This window comes from Pyrenophora tritici-repentis, chromosome 3 (assembly GCF_003171515.1).
Source record: "Pyrenophora tritici-repentis strain M4 chromosome 3, whole genome shotgun sequence".
In the NCBI taxonomy this organism is placed as follows: domain Eukaryota; kingdom Fungi; phylum Ascomycota; class Dothideomycetes; order Pleosporales; family Pleosporaceae; genus Pyrenophora; species Pyrenophora tritici-repentis.
The window spans coordinates 211,559-232,009 of NC_089392.1; the positions used below are offsets into that span (position 1 = coordinate 211,559).

The 20,451-nt window shown below is 52.5% G+C and overlaps 9 protein-coding genes across 9 annotated transcripts; 5 read left to right on the forward strand and 4 right to left on the reverse strand.

Annotated features, from left to right (window-relative positions):
• Positions 1 to 206: 206 nt before the first annotated feature.
• Positions 207 to 2,369, forward strand: PtrM4_074730 (acyl esterase; the record flags this gene model as incomplete). The annotated part of the gene is made up of 7 exons (XM_066106157.1): positions 207 to 261; positions 404 to 550; positions 605 to 623; positions 669 to 928; positions 984 to 1,173; positions 1,233 to 1,368; positions 1,779 to 2,369. 7 exons carry the CDS (start codon positions 207 to 209, stop codon positions 2,367 to 2,369), a joined length of 1,398 nt encoding a protein of 465 aa, XP_065963095.1.
• A 64-nt stretch (positions 2,370 to 2,433) lies between these two features.
• PtrM4_074740 (uncharacterized protein) lies at positions 2,434 to 3,012 on the reverse strand (the record flags this gene model as incomplete). The annotated part of the gene is made up of 1 exon (XM_001940449.2): positions 2,434 to 3,012. One exon carries the CDS (start codon positions 3,010 to 3,012, stop codon positions 2,434 to 2,436), a length of 579 nt encoding a protein of 192 aa, XP_001940484.2.
• Positions 3,013 to 4,460: 1,448 nt separating this feature from the next.
• Positions 4,461 to 5,369, reverse strand: PtrM4_074750 (Periplasmic protein TonB; the record flags this gene model as incomplete). Its single annotated transcript, XM_001940450.2, has 1 exon — positions 4,461 to 5,369. One exon carries the CDS (start codon positions 5,367 to 5,369, stop codon positions 4,461 to 4,463), a length of 909 nt encoding a protein of 302 aa, XP_001940485.1.
• Positions 5,370 to 6,134: 765 nt separating this feature from the next.
• PtrM4_074760 (GMC-oxred-N multi-domain protein) lies at positions 6,135 to 8,372 on the reverse strand (the record flags this gene model as incomplete). The annotated part of the gene is made up of 1 exon (XM_001940451.1): positions 6,135 to 8,372. One exon carries the CDS (start codon positions 8,370 to 8,372, stop codon positions 6,135 to 6,137), a length of 2,238 nt encoding a protein of 745 aa, XP_001940486.1.
• Positions 8,373 to 10,457: 2,085 nt separating this feature from the next.
• PtrM4_074770 (FYVE multi-domain protein) lies at positions 10,458 to 11,614 on the forward strand (the record flags this gene model as incomplete). Its single annotated transcript, XM_001940452.2, has 2 exons — positions 10,458 to 10,790; positions 11,237 to 11,614. 2 exons carry the CDS (start codon positions 10,458 to 10,460, stop codon positions 11,612 to 11,614), a joined length of 711 nt encoding a protein of 236 aa, XP_001940487.2.
• Positions 11,615 to 12,881: 1,267 nt separating this feature from the next.
• Positions 12,882 to 14,664, forward strand: PtrM4_074780 (tRNA-dihydrouridine synthase; the record flags this gene model as incomplete). The annotated part of the gene is made up of 2 exons (XM_001940453.2): positions 12,882 to 13,052; positions 13,117 to 14,664. 2 exons carry the CDS (start codon positions 12,882 to 12,884, stop codon positions 14,662 to 14,664), a joined length of 1,719 nt encoding a protein of 572 aa, XP_001940488.2.
• Positions 14,665 to 15,426: 762 nt separating this feature from the next.
• PtrM4_074790 (uncharacterized protein) lies at positions 15,427 to 16,424 on the forward strand (the record flags this gene model as incomplete). The annotated part of the gene is made up of 2 exons (XM_066106158.1): positions 15,427 to 16,139; positions 16,190 to 16,424. The coding sequence occupies 2 exons, from the start codon at positions 15,427 to 15,429 to the stop codon at positions 16,422 to 16,424; spliced, it is 948 nt and encodes a 315-aa protein (XP_065963096.1).
• Positions 16,425 to 16,793: 369 nt separating this feature from the next.
• On the forward strand, positions 16,794 to 18,505 carry PtrM4_074800 (Atrophin-1 multi-domain protein; the record flags this gene model as incomplete). The annotated part of the gene is made up of 2 exons (XM_066106159.1): positions 16,794 to 17,844; positions 18,399 to 18,505. 2 exons carry the CDS (start codon positions 16,794 to 16,796, stop codon positions 18,503 to 18,505), a joined length of 1,158 nt encoding a protein of 385 aa, XP_065963097.1.
• Positions 18,506 to 19,047: 542 nt separating this feature from the next.
• PtrM4_074810 (uncharacterized protein) lies at positions 19,048 to 19,721 on the reverse strand (the record flags this gene model as incomplete). The annotated part of the gene is made up of 2 exons (XM_001940455.2): positions 19,048 to 19,324; positions 19,384 to 19,721. 2 exons carry the CDS (start codon positions 19,719 to 19,721, stop codon positions 19,048 to 19,050), a joined length of 615 nt encoding a protein of 204 aa, XP_001940490.2.
• Between the last annotated feature and the right edge of the window lie 730 nt (positions 19,722 to 20,451).

Here is a 20,451-nt window from a genome sequence, read left to right on the forward strand (position 1 = left end):
TTGTTCTACATACTGATGCGACTCCGCCGGATGACCCTAAAGCTCGATACGGGGGCCTAAACCCACGTACGGTTGTGCTCCCGGTTGGTTACAAAAAAGACCCTGGCTGCAGAGCATGGGAAACGGAAGCCGTGTTTGAACAGGATATCCCAATCCCCTTACGCGATGGAGTCGTTATACGCGCAGATGTATTCCGCCCGGCCGATATGTCTCTGGTACCCGCCATCGTGCATTATTCGCCATATGGAAAATCCGGCACAGGTTAGTTGACCATAGCCCTTCTCCGCGCGTAAAACCTTTCAATGCTTATGAGGATATGGCCTCCTTCTCGCTCATGTGATTCCCTAGTTTGTTGAGCCCTAAGACGCATCCATGTTATGGACCTCAGCTTACATACGAAAAGGGCTCTTCGACCTTGACCTTATCCCGGGTCGAGCTGGAATACCGAGAAGCGCAGTGTCTGGCTTTCAAAGCTTCGAGGCTTTCGATCCTGCCGAGTGGGTAGCACATGGCTACGCAGTAGTCAATGTCGATGCAAGGGGCGTTTTTGGTCCGTGAACTGTTGCATGTCTGCAAGCTGGTACATACGCTAATTTCGGAATAGGCTCCCAGGGTGACTCTAGGTAGGGTTTATTATCCCAATTTTCACGCTCGCGTTGATTTTCTAGGTTCTTAGGGACAGCGGAAGGTCGTGATGGCCACGATGCTATTGAGCACATATCTCAGCTCCCGTGGTGCACTGGCAAAGTCGCGTTAGCTGGTAACTCTTGGCTTGCAATGACGCAGTGGTTCATTGCAGCTGAGCGACCAGCTCACCTAACGTGTATAATGCCTCTCGAAGGTTGCAGTGATGCCTATCGAGAAACCCTGTGTCGAGGTGGTGTTCCATCGCATGGATTCTTTGGTTTCATCTCTCCTTTTCTTTATGGTAAGCAGTCTGCAAACTTTGTACCTCACTCAAAACAATGCTGAATAGACATTAGGAAGCCAACAGCGTGAAGACGTCATCGCTATGTTGCAAAAATATCCTGTCATGAATGAGTACTGGCAGGACAAGCGTGCAGACATAAGTTCCATTCGATGCCCTGCTTATGTTCTAGCCAGCATTTCGACTGGCCTACACACAGTTGGGTCTCTCCGAGGGTTTGAGGATATTCCGCACGACAAGAAATGGTATGCAGTAGCGGCTGTGTAGTCCTCTTAGTCAAGTACAAACACTGATATAGCTTTAGGCTACGATTACATTCTACACAGGAGTGGCATGATCTGTATCAGAAACACTCGGTCGCCGACTTCAAAAAGTTCCTTGACTTCTATTTGAAGGGAGAAAACAACGGATGGGAGCAGACTGCCCGAGCGCGTATTTCTGTCATTAGCTATAACCAGACTCCGCAACAATCAATCGATCGACATGATTGATTCCTATATAGGTTAAAGAGTTACTTTATTAGGCAGCCTTTAACCTAGATAGGAATCAATCATGCCGATCCGATTGATTGTTGCGGAGTCTGGCTATAACAACCAGAGATGTCAACAAGCAAGTCAAGCTGGCTTGATTCTTATCGATTGCAGATCACAGACCATTCTCTGGGACGTGCCACTGTGCACGAGCCTCTATATTGTCTGTGATCTGCAATCGATAAGAATCAAGCCAGCTTGACTTGCTTGTTGACATCTCTGATAACAACGTAAGGGTTCTAAGTACGAGCAAATTCATGACATGAGTACACACTCAGAGTGATGAAGTCATGCGTTAGAGGCCGTTCTAACATTCTCAGGCAAACATCGACAACTTGCTGTTCGCTGCTTGGCCAGTTCCTGAGATCAACAACATTACCCTGCGTCTCTCCGTAGACGGCACTCTACAATCATCGTTTGACCTTGTAAAAAGCGGTCAATCTTCCTATATATCCGACGCTAAGGCAGAAAACGATGATGCTGATCCCGAGGAATTAAGCTTCACATATACCTTTACCCAACGAACAAGGCTTATTGGAAATTCGAAGGCAGTGCTTTATATGTCCTGTCCAGATCACAGCGATCTTGATGTGTTTCTGATACTTCGCAAAGTCGATAAGGATGGCCGCGTCCTTCGCCATATCAACATACCATTCGCCGAGCTTAAGGCCGTAGGTGGTGATGGTATTGAGGGTGTCGAGGACCCTCTTAATCTTCCTCGTCTTAACGCTGTGCAGTACGTAGGGCCATCGGGTATCTTGCGTGCTAGCCACCGGGAGATCGACGCCAGCATATCGAAGCATAACTTTCCGCATCACAAGCACACGAATGAAGAGAAGATACAGCCTGGTCAGCACAGTCCGCAACAATCAATTAAGTGGGTCCTAGAAGGTTCAGATTGGATTGATTGATTACCGCTTTAAGCCTAGTAGTTACCTATAGGAGTTTAAGCCCTACCTAGATAGGTAAGTGGGTCTAGGAGAGTGACCGGATTGAATTGATTGTTGCGGAGTCTACAGGCATGTCAAGCATAGCCATGAGGTCAGTGACGCGTATCCATTCGTCTAGCCATTTGTCCACGCTTGTGTTGCGCGGTTTAGGTGATCGTAGAGCGTCGTATTTCACCCTAAGCTCTCTTCTTCGGGTAGGGTCGGATGGGGCTATGTGGGCTCTGAGCTTGGCTAGTCGTGCGTGTGCAGTTGCGTCATTCTGGATGAGAGGAATCAAAGAAGTGGAGATTGTTGATGCCACGTCAGTGCAGATCTCCTTGAGAGCTTTGTCTTTCTGGTGCCACTCCTTGTACTTCCATTCCCACTCGCTGAGCTTCATTCGCTGTACTTGAAGAACTTCGGCCGTAAGGTCTCCATCTGGGAGTATAGGGCGTTCAGGTTTTGGCGTAAGAGTGGGTGGTGTAGAGACTGCTGGATTACAGTACTCCCATACTCCATGTGACACTGCCTTATCCTTGTGTTGAAAGAGCCAAAGGGACCAGTCCTCTGGTTTTGTCAGGATGACAACGGTCTTAGTAGACCTCTGGGTTTCAACTGATGCCATTCTAGATAGCAGAGTATCGCAAAGTTGGGATAGGTTGTCGGGAGATAGATGCCAAAGAGATGGCAGTTGAGTGAACTTCAGTGGTTAAAAGATTGCAGTAGGCAAATCCGGGCTCATAACTCTCACGTATGTGATATGGAAGAAGAGATGAAGGACTGAGTTGATTGTATAGCTATGAACGAGGGAAGCTATATATATGTGAGGAATGAGAGAGTGTAGGGATAGCCCTGCTAGCGTGCAACATAGTCCGAACGACGCTTAGACCATCCGCATAGTCCATAGGCAGAAGGTTATTCCAAGCCGCTCTCCAAATAACCTTCAGCACGAGATAGCTTGTAGTGCTTTTCCCCATCGAATACAACTCCATTATACCTGTGCGATTGCTCCCTGAGCGTAGCCCCTTACAGAATCTCGTTCTACTAGCTCTAGCTTTACAATCAGGAGGCTGCACGAGCTTAGAGTAGAATGTGTTTCTTTCGATGGTTTTGACTATTTTCCGATGAAAAATGACGCGTTTCGACCAGTTTTTGTTTTGTGATGTGTTTGTTGAGTAAACAGGAATTAACATACCGGATTCAGGACCACTTTACAGTGGACGGTGCCGCCAAGATTACCGTATACAGGAAAATTAAGGGTTTTTGTGGCAGTCGCGAGGGAGAAAACTAGGCTTCCCGTCCGCTCAGCCATATATAAGCAGTGTACCGGCGGATTAGTAGTTAGGTGGATGACCACTAGCGAATCCCCGCTGTTGTATGTTTGTAACTTTCTCGTTTCTTTTTAGGCTAGAATAAGATGCATAAGATACAAGGTAAACAAGTATCTTATTCTTGTCTTGTTTCTATTCCTTACTAGGAAATAGATTGAGAAATAGGGAATGAGTATGTGTATAATCGTATCTGTGAATAACACCTAGTCCTTGACCTAAACCTAAACCTACGCCCGTACCACCATCTATCTATAACCCACGTAGAAGAAAAAAAGAAAACTGTAGTCATTATAATCGTAACCTTGTCATGCTCCTCTGTCCTTGCTACTATCGTTTATTCATTCATGCATTCATTCGGGTATAATCGCCTTTTCATATCCTCCTACTCCTGGCCCTTCTCTTCCATCAATCATCGCCATCATCATCTCTTCCCCATCTTCATCTTCATTCCACCCTACAAAACAAATCACCCACAGCCCAAACACTAATTCCCGTAATCGTCGTTATAATCGCTGTCGTCCTGCCATCCCGCCGTGTCATCATCCGAACCTGCCGACTCTACGTTGTTGCGCAACAACAACATTCCAAACCGGCTTCTAATAGTAAGGAATAGGCTGTCCGAGTGGATACCTAAAAACACGGGATTGAAAATCGTAAGTGAGTGCCAAAAAGAAAAAACACCTGACAAACACCTTTATAAAATAAAACCCGACAAAAGCAATTTGAAAGGAAAACAAAATGTCTAAAAAGACTCAATTGAAGAAAGCGACAACCTCTTCCTTTTCTCCACACCTAACCTCTTCCACATGCCCAAATGCTCAATCCCTTCTTCCACCCAATGCGGCTCAGCAGCAATCTCCACGCGCTCCCCGTCTTCCGACAGCAATTCCTCGTGGAACCCATGCTTCTCCCACATGCCGCGTAAAGGGGCTTGAGCGTGGACCATGACGAGACCCTGCCAGGTGATTTCTTTTTCCTTGTTGATGCCGAGCATTTGGGCGAGTTCGAGGGCGGTGGGGGAGGGCGGCCGGTAGATGAGGCCGGCGTGCGTGGTGGCGTAGTCGAGGGCGGCGTTGATGAGGAGTTTGGCGAGGCCGAGGTTACGGTAGGGGGCGCGGACTGCGAGGCGGCCGAGCTTGATGTAGGGTTCAGTGGGGTGGTGGTGTTCATCGGAGGCTGGGGGGTCGGCGTCGGCGTGCTTGTCGTCGATGTATTTGTTTCGGCCGTGGGGCGGGGGGATCAGTCGGATGGTAGCGACAGGCACGCGTGTAGCGGTTGCAGAAGCGCGGCGAACGTCATCAGCAGGCGTGTTTCCAGAGTCGGAGCGACGCAGTGTTTTGGGTGGCGAGGTCGTGTGTGTAGCTACAGACGCATAGGCAACCCAGTGCCAACTGCGGGCGTCGTCTTGGTCGAATTCGGCTTCCAACGGTACGCCCTGTTCACCGTAGACTTCCTCGCGAACCGTCATAGCGTCGGCAAAGTTTTGTGGTACGTGGATCGTCTGCATGCTGCAGGGGAGCCGGTTGTCGTAGCCGTCAAGCGCTGACTTGAGCGGACATACCGTGTTGACGAACTCGGTACCGGGGTTTGCGTTGTTGAGCAAAGGGGCGCTATTGGGCGAACCGAAGCCGCCTTTGAGTACGCTGGTCATGGCGGTTGTGTATGCGGCGAGAAACGTGGGTGGTGATGGTGATGGTGGTAGTTCTTGTATATAGTTGTCAAAGGGAAGGGCAGTACTTGCGGCTATATTGCGTGGCAGTCGTCGTCGTCGTCGAACAGCGGGAATCCTGGCAAAACCCTGCATCCGACACAAGCGCCATGCACAGGCTATAAGAAGCACACACACTGACGGCGCAATCCTCGATATCAGCGCACGACGTGCTGTCTGTAGTTTCAGGCGCTCAGGGACCCAAGTCGAAGCCTACGCTCATCGCAGTAGTCCACCTGGAGATCGCGTAGACGAGCGAGTGAGGTCAAAGGGAGCCAACTCATGCCACCCCACTGAGGTTAAGAGATGATGTCACAAAGTCGGGGCTAAGCTGGGGCCACAACGGTACTAGGCCCGATAGCCAATCAGACGACGACGTGCTCTCGGCGTCAGAGTACTGGTATGCGCAATAGTCTGCTGTTTGTGGCCATGACCGACTGTTTGCTGATCCTATCGACGCATTGCCACGATAATAGTGGTCTGACGATAGGATTGATACATCAAAGTAGCCGTATTACCGACAAAGGACGCGGTATAACCCGCTTACTCGTCCTCGTACAATCCATCGTTCGCATAACATCACAAGCCACTACACAGACAAGAAACCTCGATGTGCATCATCGGTCACCAACTAATTTCATACAGATACCACCAATCGTTACAGACGCCGTGCAAAAGAAAACAACACCCACACCCGATTACACATGCTTACAACCTTGGCCGCTCCTCCATGCCATCAGCGATGCCTCTACTGATCCAGTCGCTAATGGCCATGTTGGTAACCATGGGATTGACCCCACTTGCGCTAGGAAACACACTGGCGTCGGCCACGTACAGACCCTCTGTGCCCCAGACTTTGCCGTGGGGATCTACGACGCCGTCCTTGGACCGCGCACTCATGCGGCACGTACCCATCTGATGCGCAGACACAAACATGCTTTCGGGTGATGGGAAGCCTCGTGCCCTGACCTCTGTGAGCCAGGCTTGGAAGGCTGCGTCGTTGATACCGTCGCCTGGTGGGGTAGATGGGCTGCGGATGAAGGGCTTCATGCCTGGTATAAATGTGAAAATCTCTTGTGCGCCTTCGACATACTGGATCTTGGCTAGTGCAATGACACCCTCCATCATACTGTGCTTGTCGAACTTGCTGGGGTGGTACTGGAAACGCACTCGTCCATCTACGGGATCGGGATACACTCTGCCTGTATCGCGATCTCGCGCAATCGAAATGTAGCCCACCGAGTTCCTCAGTCGAGCAGAATCGAGCTTGTACTGCAACCCACTCCTCCAGTCAACCCACATGAGACACGACGAAGGGACCATGTTTGTGGCTTCTAGCTTGACGCCGTGGCCTTTGCCGTCGAGATTCTCATACTCACTACACACAGCCGTCAAGATGCCGCCCTCCCACGGCTTGATATCTTCATTGTGATAAGCACCTAGGAAAGTGACAGGATGCACATAGAGATTACGGCCTATCTGCGGGTTCTTGAGACCAGAGCGAAGAAGCAAAAGCGGTGACTGCATAGTGCCTGCTGAGACGATGACGCGCTTGGCTTGAATGCAGACACGGCGGCGCGTTAGAGGGGCACCACTGACACCGCCGTTGATGTCGCGGGACGTCCAGGTGCCCAACACGCCTGTCGCTACCTGCTTGCCGTCCTGCTTAGTGAAGATTATTTTTTCAGCGTGGAAGCCCTCGATGAATTTGGCGCCGGCGCGAGCAGCATCGGGCAACCAGGACACTACCGGGCCTTGCTTCTCACAGGAACCGCAGCCAAAGCTGCAGAAGCCGCAGTAGTGCTGGTTTCCTCCGGTGTTTTGCGGAACGGCCTTGTTAGTCCAGCCGAGCTTCCTGGCCCCCTCCAACAACATTTCGTTGCAACGATTGTGCTTGATGTGCTCGGTCGAAACGCCCATTCGACCGCACACACGATCTAGCGAATTCTGGAATTCTGCAGAGGTGAAAAACGGTAGATCCCGTGCTGCCCATTCGCGACGGACGTAGCCTTGGGTCTGTAGAGAAGCAGACCAATTGACAGTGCCTCCACCGCCCCATGTCTCAGCCGCTACAATGGTCATTGTAGAGTCGTCCGATGACAAGAACGAGCCGCTCATGAAGAGATGATGCCAGCCATCGACCTCGATCATGGGGAAATGGTCGGGTGTCCAATGGTACGACTTTTCCACGATCAAGACACGATGTCCGGCTTCCGCCAGATTCTTGGCGCACACACCGCCTCCACAACCACTGCCCACGACGATCACGTCCGTCTCGATTATTTCTGGCATGTCACCTGGGGGTATTTGTATGAATTCATAGTCGTAGCCCTTGTCAGGTTTCATTCCAATGGGCACACGCGGGATACCCATGACGCGTCGCAGTGGAAGGGACGTCTTGATCCAGGCTTGCTTAGTAAGTATGGTGAGTGAACGGCGGATTTGGCGGATCACTCCCAGGCGCGCAGTAGCCCAGCCATTGAGAATCGACTCCCTAATGTGAAGCGGCTGCTCGCTGATGGGTGTGACATGGCCGGTCAAGAACAAAGAGCCAGCTCTGGTGTTGAGGACATTGAGTATCATGCATAGGTCTTTCTTCTGGCTCTGAGGCAGATACATTGCAAAGACCCTCTGCATCTCGGCGCGAAACGCCGGGTCCCGACTGGCATAATCTTCCAAGTACTCTTTGACGGCCGTCTCAGCGTCTGGGTCATTCGCGGGCGTACGCGCCTTCAGGGTGCCGACGGCGGTCGAGTAGTCGGTGTCGGTAACAGCGACTTCGGTATGCACCTTGGCAGTGGACATGGGCTTGATGGCCGGAATCACTACATCTGCGATAGCAAAAAACGTCGCCCATTGTGCCGGCGTTAGCGGATCCTCAGATGGCAGCGGAGGTAGAGGTGTGGCCTTGGGCGAAACGGGTTCGGTATGCAGCGGTTCTGACATTTTGCCACGTAGATTGCGTCTTCAGGGATAGCCTTGGTGACGAGCGTGCACTCCCAAAGGGTCTTGATTTTGGAACGGCGGGTCTTGCTACTAGAGATGCAGGTGCAGGTGTCTTTTACTGTGTATACGTACGGTGTCAAGACAGCTGCACAGTGAAAAGGGGTGGGTTTCCCCGCCTGTCAGCCGTGGTTGTTGTTATCCATACGGGGCGAACCTCGGTTCACTGACCAAGGCAAACAAACAAACTTCGACCAGCGTGAGAGGAGGCTTGGACTGTCGGAAGAACAGAATCGCATTGCCATTGCCATCGGTGTGCGCGACGTGCCGACCATATCACACAGCTGCTAGTGATGGGTTGAATGGAACCGTGATGTTTGTCGGCCGAGCGAGCACGGGCTAGACAAGGCGAAATGGAAACAGCACAAAGCCGCGGCTTTAAGCACGCCACCCAGGCCGTCGAGGTGAAACTCGTCATGCGCAAGTTTGCAACCACCGCCCGAGGTTCAGGCGAACATCGTGAGGTTGTGGAGCGGCCATGGCCGACGGCGCATTAAGCGTGAGGCAACCCCTACCCATAGTCGACTATCGACTAGCTGGCGACCGGCCGAACGAGGCATTGGGTGGAGCGCAATCTACTGGGTATTGCATGCGCGTCGTTCTCCACGTCTCCAAATCCATCTCAATCTCAATCTGGCGGGTGGGTGCTGGCGGCAACAATACTGGATACTGTCACGGTGTTTTGTGGCAACAGCCCCGCCAGTTGGAGGCAGCCCGCCTCGCCGCATCTGCGCGGACTCGAGCGCGAGTGTGAGTGCAAGTGCAGAGTGGGCGCCTCGCGCGGCCAAGCTGCCCACGCTGCACGCTGCACGCTGCACGCTGCACCATGCAACGCGGCCTATGCTGTCAATCAACGGCTGCTATTGATGGAGGAGAATACGAGCAATGAAGCCATCTGTGTGGTCTCTACATCATAACCCCATTTTCAAACTTTGCGCTTTTCCGCACGAGGTCAAGGTCAAGGTTCCGTCACCAGGCATGGCCCTTCCACTTTGGCCTCGCTCTCATTGGTCAGAGATAAGGCAAGCCCCAAACGGGAAGGGTGGGCCCAACGTCTCTCTCACTCCAGGGCAGGCGCAACACACACACGACACCGCAGAGGAAGGCGCGCTGCCGTCACGGGATGGAGAGACCAAGGGGAATTTGCGGGGACATGTAGCTAGTCGTTTATCCGCTGCCTCACCTCCTTTAGGCTGTTTGTGGTTGAGAGAAGCTGCGACGGACATGTGCGCGCTGTTACAATTTTCATCTTCATAATCGCCGGTCGTAGCCCGATGATACCCTGTCCTTCACTCGGCTGCCAAGCGTGCAGGCATACCCCATCGAGCCGCCGCCGCCCATCCGTCAGTTCGCTGCTGGTAATTATTGCCAGAACCGCTTGCTTGCCTTGACTTAATTCACCCTGCCCCCAGAGCCTCACCCCGGGTCTTCCTCCACACTTGGGCGCCACTTGCTGCTTTCTTATTCCCAACCTTGCCCTCTCAACTGCCATCACACTGCCATCACCACACTCTATCCTCATACGACCATCGTGGCCATGCGCTGCTAATTCCCCCGTCCCCCGCGTCCGCTGTATCACCACTTCCCGTGCTCTTATCGCCTGCACGTCAGCTACCAATTGACTTTTGCCCAAAAAGTCAGCACCTATAGACGGAGCCGCATCCCGTTGCGTCTACCACTGCCACTTGGCCCGACTATTGTCGCACTGCTGCAGAGGCACTGATTGCGTTCCGGTCCGCTAGGGCTGTAGTTGGACACTTCCATTCCTGGGAACTATCGCACCAATACCATCAGGCCACTTTCACCGCTCACCAGTCCTTATCAGTCACCTCCAACCAGGAGACGTTTCTGATTTCAAGTTTGCGACCAAACACGACTCCCTAAGCTCCATCACCTCGACTAGCCACCATGGCCACGACCTTCTCTACGGTGACGGCCATTCCGCAACAGCACCAGCACGCACCCTACCAGCACCATGCATACCGTAAGTCGACCCAGTCGCAGTACTCGCCCACCAATTCTGGCATGATGAACCCTCCCGCCAACATTTCGCCCACATCCCCGCGCAACACGCAGCTGCCCCTCGGCCGCCATCAGGGCATATACCAGCCCAGGACCGCCATCGGCATCCCCGCTGCCCTGCGCAGGACTGAGAAGCCCGCCAACAAGTCCCCGCCAAAGGCCGACTCGGCCCTCAGCTCTCCCAACCACGCGTGGTCTGTCGGCGGCACTTACGCCTGGAACGCGAGTGAAAGTAGCGCGACGACCATCTCTCAAGTCGGCAACGAGGACATGAAGAGCCTATACAACGACGAACCATTGTCACCCGTGTCCGGCCCAATCACACGCAACCACTGGCAGGTACGTTATTAGACTTTTCTTCATTTGTTACCACGTCCACGTTAGCTCTGCCCACCTTCCCTTGTCGCGTGCCTCAGTTGGGGCATGTTACGTACATGGTCCGAGTGTGGGTCCTGCTAGCGCCGCGCTGGTCTGGTTTCCCGCTGTCTGCACCGTCTGCAAGGCCGACACGCCGAGCGGCGGGTGTACTGAATCTCAACAAGTGCAAGCCAGACTGCGGCAAGATGCGACGATCGTTGCTCTCGCAACCTGTCCAATGTCGCAATCGCTTCGGATCATTTCTTGCTCCTGCAGCGTGCAGCTCGGCTTGCGTCGCATCATGACATGGCTCAGCTCTCATCCCACCCCGCGCTAGTGCCTTCACCTGGTCCAGGGTCTGCTATAAGCTAGCCAAGCACTTGTCGCGTATTCGTGTTCCAGACCAATCGTACTAACAAACTGTTCAGGCTGACGGATCCACTCCGGTATGTACGGCGCAGTCATGCCAGCAGCCCTTTACTCTCTTCCAGCGTCGCCACCATTGCCGCAAGTGTGGCGGTATCTTTTGCTGGCAACACTCCCGCAACCAGGTCCGTCTTGACGAGCTTGCACTCTTCCATCCAGAGGGCCATTGGCATCGCGCTTGCGACCGTTGCCATAGTTCTTTCCGCGAGTGGGAGCACCTGAGGTCTCGTGGCAGCATGAGCAGTCACAGCTCGGGTGACAACGCCCCTGCCTCAGCAAAGTCCATCGAGGCCCCTGCTCCTGCGAAGCGAGTGGAGAACAACCGCGTGGGTAGCCTCGCACAGAGCCTCCAGGGCACTTGGAACTGGAGCACTTTCTGAGCACTGTCCGCACCCCCCCGAGTCTCCACACCTTTTGCACGGATGCACTCTTAGTCCTGACGGGCCTCCTCTTCATGATATCCGGAACCACGACTACTTTTAGCGTGGTATCCATTCTCTTTTACCTCCTCTGATGGAGCATCTGCATACTGCATCTCACCGGCGTTTGTTTTCCTGGCATGGTCTCCGTCTTTGTTGCGATTCAGCGTTTTCCTTTGCCTATGTGTGGCGTAGTCATAGAGAGCAGTCCCTGCCGGCGCCGAGGTAAACTGCATTACGGCCGATTCGATTTCCAGACTAATGATTGCCGATTCGATACCTGCTAGACGGCTGATGGATGGATCGAAGATGATGGCGATGACGAGGTGGATGTCGGAGGCATGGTCGAAATGACCTGGCGTTTGTTTTCCTGGTTGCAGCTTCAACTGGCATTGTGGGTTTGTTAATGCGTGTATTGTTCTACAGGTCAGACGGCGTAATAAGTAGCAGAGCCTCGACAAGAGTTGATGATTGATAGTTTCAGTTGAAATGAATATTGGTAAAGTCTGAAAGTATGAAACTAAGATGCGAGGCAAGGTGACTGAGATTGATATGTCGGTGAGGTACCAAGTGTAGATGCAATGTCGTACCCTGATGGCGTGACGGGCGCGCCATGGCTAGCGTACAGGGCAGCATGCGACCTTGGAGAGAATGATATTGTCCACAACAGCAGACGGTAAAGGTACGCGGCACGACCGGAAGCAAAATAAGAGATCAAGGAGGAGCAGGTAGCAGGTTTTATGGCAGAGGATGAAAAAAGCATGATGCGGCGTTTTTGTCTCGGAAGCCGGAAAGCCTCGGGCGTCGGTGTATGACTGTCATCACGCAAGAAAGATGGGGTCAAGATGTATATCTGTAACAGCGGATGCGCCGGGTGAGCAGCTTGATGAAGCTTGTCTACGAGTATGACTGTTCCTGACGCTTAGGCCAGAGAAAGTCGTTGGGTGAATACCCATCTCGGAGAAATGGCCCACTCCGATTGGTTGGTACCTTTTGCGGAGTGGAGTTGGGGGCATGTCGTTTTTTCAGCGTGCGAGCTCACCATAACGCACGACCCCGTCCTTGAGCGATCCCAGGAACCAGAACTGTGGGATATTATAGGTACAGTAGGTAGCTTGTCTTGCATATATTGCAAGTCGACGTCATACGTGCACTTTTGTTCAAAGCGTTTGGGGGCGCAATCGCCCCCGCGAAAGTCGGCCGACTACCGAGACGATATTTTGCCATGATGGCGACCGAGACGACGTTGGCGGAGCGGGGGGAGAGTGTCGGGGTGATAGAGAGTCATGGTGTGGCACAAGAGAATGGGAAGAGGAGGAAACTCCATGGGCGCGCCTTCTATGAGAGCATCGGGAGTCCGAAGCTCGTGCTTGCGCCCATGGTGGAGCAGTCTGAGTTCGTATGTCTCGTCACACCTTGGTAAACGCCCAAGTCGAGGTCGCGGCTAACAGTGTCGTGAACAGGCATGGCGACTGCTCTCGCGCTCCTTCCTCCCAGAGTCTCAGCAAAAGAACCTCCTAGCGTATACCCCAATGTTCCATTCGAAAATGTTCGGCGAAAAGAGCAATTATCGCGACGCCCACTTTCAGCCCCTCAAGTCGACCGTTCCTTCCCCCATCGACGACTACCACTTATCCCAGCTGCGCGATTCGGATAGACACCTGGACGGTAACCCAGTCTTCGACAGACCCCTTACTGTGCAATTCTGCTCAAACGACCCCGACGACTTTCTGCGAGCGGCTAAACATGTGGCGCCCTTTTGCGACGCGGTGGATCTGAACTTGGGCTGTCCGCAAGGTATTGCGAAACGAGGAAAATATGGCGCATTCCTACAAGAGGACTGGGATCTCATCTCGAGGATGATCCGTAAGTTGCATGAAGAGCTGGACGTACCTGTAACCGCCAAGATGCGAGTTCTTGAGACACCAGAGAAGACACTGGCATATGCCAAGACGCTCTTGGATGCCGGCGCCAGTATCATCACTGTACACGGGCGACGGAGAGAACAAAAAGGTCATAATACCGGGTTGGCGGACTGGAAAATGATCCGCCACCTGCGTGAAAACCTGCCCAAAGAGACGGTCATCTTCGCAAACGGGAATATCCTGCAGCACGAAGATATTGCCAAGTGTCTAGAGGCGACAGGAGCAGATGGTGTCATGAGCGCCGAGGGAAACCTCTACGATCCCACCATCTTCGCCCCACCGCCGCCGCCGGGCCAAGAAGGACGTGAGTATTGGCGCGGTCGGGATGGCAAAGGGGGATACAGGATGGACGCCGTCATGCGCCGATACATGGATATCATCCACAGATACGCACTAGGCCAGGAACCCCCTTCACGGAAACCTCTCTGGATGCCGGGAGACATCGAAGAGCCTGCATCGCAAACGCATGGCAAGCCAGAAGACGCAGAAGACGACGACGAAGGCCCCCCAAAAAAGAAAAGGAAGCAAATGTCTAAATCGGAAAAGAAGAAGGAAGCTTCAAACCCTAATCTCACAGCCATGCAAGCACACCTCTTCCATCTCCTCCGTCCACTAGTTGCCGAACACCACAACGTGCGCGATGCACTGGCACGCTCACGAACCGCCGATATCGACGCTTTTGAAAACGTACTCACTCTCGTGGAAAAGGCCGTCAAAGAAGGAATTCAAAAATACGAATTCGAACACGCAGACGTCACGCCATCTGTATCTGAGCCCGAAGAACCACCAACAGAGCCCCTCGACCCATACGAATCCTCGCTAGCGACCGTCGCACGCGTCAAGCGCCCATACTGGGTATGCCAACCGTATGTTCGCCCACTGCCCAAGGAAGCTATTGAAAAGGGGAGCATGACGATGAGTAAGAAGGAGAAGAAGAGGTTGGGGCTCGAGGCTGAACAGAAGGCGAAGAAGAGTGAGGGGGAGGTTGAGGATGTGGGACTTGTGCCTGGGGGACGGGTGGAAGAGAGGGTCGCGAGGGATGGGGAGGTTGTTGAGGAGCCGAGGGATGGGGTGGTTTGTGGGTAGGTAAATTAACACGAGGTACCCAGACACCGAACGAGGATACTTTTGAGAAGGTGGATATATGCAGGTTTGTAGGTGTCTTCCGTGTAGGTCATGTGGTTCTTCTATTCCCTCGCGCCAAGGTCATGTGCCGCGGTCATGTCTCAGTTGTTCCAGTTCGCTACTGTCAAACCTTCACCCTCATCTCTTCATTTTCATCTCATATCCCCCTCCCCCCCCCCGCCCCCGCCCCCGCCCCCCTCCGCCCATCTGTGCCTAATGCGCATGAAAAATTGCCATGCTCTCATTGGAGGGTGCCTGGTCGCATGCCAAGCATTGCACGTGCTTGGCGATTACCACAGCGACGACGGAGGTCTTGTATAACACACACGAATATCACATCTACAGCATACCACGAGCAGAGAGATGCCATGATGCACTCCTGATCTAGCAGCCCCGAAGAGGGCGAGTGTTACGACGACGAGACACGTACGACTATGGACAGAGCAGCCGACTACGCGACAATGTTCGATACTGTTGAGAATATTCCGGTCACCTGTCACGAGGACGCTAAGTCACATGACCCACACCGCTCTATATTAGCCGAGCTTTGTATAGTTAGCAATTGACACACTTACATGCCATGACTGAGAGAGTCATTCTTTCTCAAAAGATACCTTGTTTCCCAGGTTAGCTGCGGAGGAAGGATTTCGACGTCTATGCATTTCCGCCAGAACAGGACGACTCAGGCGGATTCGCGCCTCAATACCAGGCTCATTCGTAGGCATGACCATCTTCGACCGAGAGGCTGGTTTCCAGACCGACGAAATCCGCCTCGAGGACATTGCCTATGAACTCGCAAACGGTCTCGCAATTGCATACTGGGCAGATGCGACTTATAGTGGAGATGGATGCAGAGAAGGTGTCATAGGGGCTGGCGTAGTAGGAGTATCAGGCGCATTCAGGTACTCTCTTGCAAAGAATGGCGGCCGCTACACAAGTGGTAGCAACGACGCAGAACTCTTCGCAATCTCCCTGGCCTTGGATCATGCCAAGAACCAGGTCCAGAAAGGAGCACAGTTTCGGCTTGTCCGCATCTACACTGATGCACAAGGCATTCTAGACGGCCTCAACTGTTACACTCCGTTGAAACGAACACTCGGCCCCCTGATACCTGGAGAGATGACGGCCCTTGAAGTGCTGTTTGAACACACCCAGTGGCTGGATAGATTAGGCATCTCAACTAAACTCATATGGGTCAAAGGTCACGGTAAAAGCAACGGCAATCAGGCCGCAGACGCACTGGCAGCGCTGGCCGTTTCCAAACATACTGATCTTCAAAAAGAACTCTACGGTGGCATGATCCCAGAAAGGAAAATAATGACCGCAGCAGATGCACCGGCAGCTTTCAAGAGACGCGGTGATGACTGGGTGAAAGAATGGGTCTACAGAGCTAACTTCGGCCTCGATCTAATAACTGGGCTCGACAGCAACCAGATGTTGTCAACACACTCTCTTCACTGTATCCCACGATACTAATTATAACCAGCGCGAACCTGAAACTCTCCATGATGAGGAAACCACCGGTGCCCGGAAACGAAAAACCAACGCCCGAAAAACCACAACGTCCTTTGGAAACGCCCGGTCCACTCCAGCACGCTTCTGAACCTCTCCACCAGCCCGCACGAGCAATAGGCCACAGAGTAACTTTTAAAAAGCTACCGGAGCGTGAACGATGGAATATTGGAGTTATCGCGAGGGTACTACTTGGATACATGTCTTAGGTAGTCGCAACCAGCCTGTAAAGCACACATGGACCTCACACGGGCCGGCATCACAAGTAACACCCACGCCACGCGCACAGACAAGCGCACCTCAAAAAGCTGGGGTAATGATTAGAATTTCAGCCTAGTTCAGTCAGCGGTTCGAGCTCAAGTGTCTCACTTGGTTACGATGTAGTGAAAGCGTGCGCTCGCCACGACGTCACGCGCTAACTACGGGGGATGGTCACGCGCTACAAAAGCGCGCTCATTTTACACAAGTAATTATAAACACACCTTTTCTCGTGTGTACGTGCGCGGATACAAAAACATTGCAAACACCCCGCAGATTCATTCAAGCTGTTTTCTTTCTCTCCACGCCGTATACTCATCATGGTCTCCTTCACCGGCGTCGCGCTGTTAAGCGTGGTTGCTGTATTGTTTACTAAACATGCGCATGCTGTCACTGTCCCAGGCGCAGATGACAGGCATAATTACAAAGTCGCTGTCTCGCACTTTGCTCTCACCAACACTGGCGTCAAGGACGTCTACCACCCCACCGAGGACCGCCGTGTCATGGCCAGCCTTTTCATGCCCATCGCCAAGAACTCGTGTTCGAAAGAGTGCACTGAGCCTTACATGCCTTCCATGACAGCCGCTATCGCAAACGAGCAGTTCATCGTGGGCGGTAAGCGCGACATCGGCGTCTTCGAGACTATGGATTACAAGGTTTGCTGCGCCAGCTCCGTCACCATCGACGCAAGCAAGATTCCAGTCGTGATCCTCGAACCGAATGTCGACACCAGCAGACTGCTCTACTCAACAATGGCCCGTTTCATCAGCGCAAACGGCGTTGCCGTCGTCCTCATCGACCACCCAGGCGACTCGTCAATCGTACAGTTCACACCCTCCACCACCTCGCGCGTGTGCCGGGCCGCCGCCTCCGACGTATACAACAGCGGCACCGTCAGCCTCTCCAACTTCACCCCCCTCACATCCTGGAACGCCACCATCGCCACCGCGCTGTCCGTCCGGGAAACCGACATCGCCTTCGTCATGTCCCAACTCGGCGATTCGTCCTTTCTCCCCCGCCAGTTTCCCTACTTCACTTTCTCCGCCGCGCTAAATACTACGTCCTACGGCGCCGTCGGCCACGGTCTCGGCGGCACACTTGCAACTTCCTTGTCTGTATACAACACCAGTACCACACGCTTCAGCATCAACCTCTCCGGCGCCGCACCCCCGCTCACAACCCCCGTGGTCAACACGCCCCTCTTCTTCTTCGGCCGTTCGCCCTCCTTTCGGCGGGAAAACGCGTTGAATTGGGCGGCTACGTGGCAACAACTCCGCGGCCGTATCTCAACCGAGTACGACGTCGTTGACGCGGACGTGTTTGATATGAGTGACCTGCCGGTTATCGTGGAGCTGGCGCAGAATGAGGGGGGTAAGGGACAGGCGGTGCAGGGGAGGGGGTTGAGTGGGGGCGGGAATGCGGTGCAGGTGCAGCATGGGGTTGTTTGTTTTGTGGAGAATGTGGTCAAGGGGGTGTTGGGGTTGGATGGGCAGAGTATGGGGGTTCAGGACTGTGTGAGGATGTTTGGGGGGGGTTGTGCCGTTTCCGGGGGGTTTAGAGGGGAGAGGGGAGTGGGAGCGGGTATGGGATAGGGGATGATTGATACCGAGATTTTTCACGATTACTTGGATGAGATGGAATGGGATGAATGCTGTCGACATGTTTGTCGATCTACCAACTATTCCAACTTTCCAACTCTATCTTTTCTTTTCTTCCCTTCCTCCAGCCCCATCTTTTCACTTCCTTCCTCTCTTCCTACCGTAGTCATCCGTAGTCCTACAGAAATATAAGTGTATTGTATGAATACTACATTCTACTGAGTATAAGGTACAGGTGTTGGTAGGCCTTGTACGATCGTACGGGTGAATAACAACAACGAGGTTCTTCTGGTGACTAGTATTGGTATTTATTGTCTACGAACATAGCTGCTACGAAGGTACACCTAAGCTCTGCGCAAGGTGGGCCGAAGTCGGGCCGAAGTGTCAAGCAGCCGACGTCTCTACCGATACTCACGATCCGACAACAGGGATAGTACCTTGACTGCTTACTTATATTGTTATTACAACAAAACTGCGTTGTGGAAATCTGCTGCTAAGCATAGACATCACTTACATATACAATCATAAGTGTATTGTGATACCCGGGGCGGCTGCGTGTGTGTGTGTGTGTGTGTGTGTGGTATAATCAGGCTTTATAGCGTCTGTAACATAGGATGCAATTATATTATTTATTAGCGCGGACGTGGGAGAGAGTAAAGAGCTTAGTGGAAGTATTTACCACTGTCTCCATTCTCCGTCGTTTTCGTCATCTCGGAAACTGTTGATTTTGTGACTTTTCCAAGACCGGAGGAGGTAGTTGATAGATTAGGTGGATGTAGAAGAAGGTTAATATGCATGTTGGTAGAATGTTTTATAGTGGAGTTTTTATGCGTAGATGAATCATTGCCATTGCTATCCTTATACTAAGCCAGTCCATCACCTGTAAGGAGTACGATAGTTGAACATGTCAAATGACCTCTTCCCCGGTCACGCGAGGCACCGATATGTTCTGTAGTTGCCAGTTCTCACCCGTGTATTAGAGCTTCACACGAGTGCTCCGCGCCTCCAACTCGACTTGGTCCAGACTTTGCATACGATTCGATGAATTCGTCGCCTGCAGTAAGACCAGCTGTGAAGACTTCCACAGCGGCATATCGGCTTTGCCCGAAGTAACGATTGTGGAAAACAAGAAGAGCGTTATGGTGAGGTATATGGCGAGTGGGAAAGACAGCCAGTAGAACGTGACGTCGAAGAATTGCTCCTTGGTCCATTCGGTGCCTTTGATGGGGACGGCATTTTTGCCAGTACGAAGGCTGTTTGTTTCATCATGTTAGTGCTGAGCAGGTGGGAACAAGGAGCAGATGTAGCTTACGTATTGCTCATTGAGATGGCGATGTTATTTATCCGTTGTTCGAAGCCTCCTGCTTCTGATCCGGTACAGTACGCTGGGCTGTCGCCGAGGACATCGGAAGCAATATTAGGGGCATACTGACCGGTAAAGCCATAGCTGGTCTCGTTGGGATATACGGCAGCTGCACCGGTAAGTGATTCCGCTATCAGGTATTCCCACTCAGTGATGTCCGCATCTCCTACGCAATATTCCTCGTTGTTGTGACCCATGACGCAGTACTGGTATCGGCTATCAATCGAGATTCCCGGCCTTATCTGCCAGTCTAAGTTAATGTGCGTGTCTACGATTTTAGTATGCATTGTCAAGTTGTAGGTGGAGCTCAGCGTCTGGAGACATAAAATCAAACTGCCTTGGAAACCTTTCTAGTTGGCCGCATCGTTCCTCTGACCTGTCCAATCTGTTCTTGGTTTATCATCCTGATTGCAAGGAGAATAGTAGCCAACGAGGGTAGTTGAGATGTTGCGTAGGGGTTCCTGATCTGTTGCACGGGCATCCGGATCCCGCCAATTGACCTGTGTATTCATCCAGAATGTTAAAGGTAGGCTACCAAGCTCCTCTTGGGTCCAGTCCCAGGACCTGGACCGAGGTCATACATGGGTGTACGAACTCTAGAATCACCCATGGAATTGACATAAAGCATAGTTCCGTCTGCGGAAACGTCTTCGACGAAAGAGCATACGGTAAGCGTTTGATACGGTGCCCAGGTGCAAACTTCGGCTTGGCAAGACCCTATGACATCTGAAGGGTTCGAAACGTCATCAAGTATACCCGCAAGTATGCCTTTGGCCATGTGTGGGTGATCTGACGACTATCAGCTCAATCAAAGAAGTAACGTACGGCACACTCACACATGATAGGATTGCTAGATGGCGGAACGCCGTTGACTTCCACGAAACTGGCATTGGTGGCGTCATTGACGTATTGTACCGAACGGCCTATGGTAGCACTTGTAGAAGAAAAGGTACCTTTTATTGAGAAGCTGACACTATTAGTAGTAGTTTGACTACCTAATAGAGCGCTCTCTAAGGC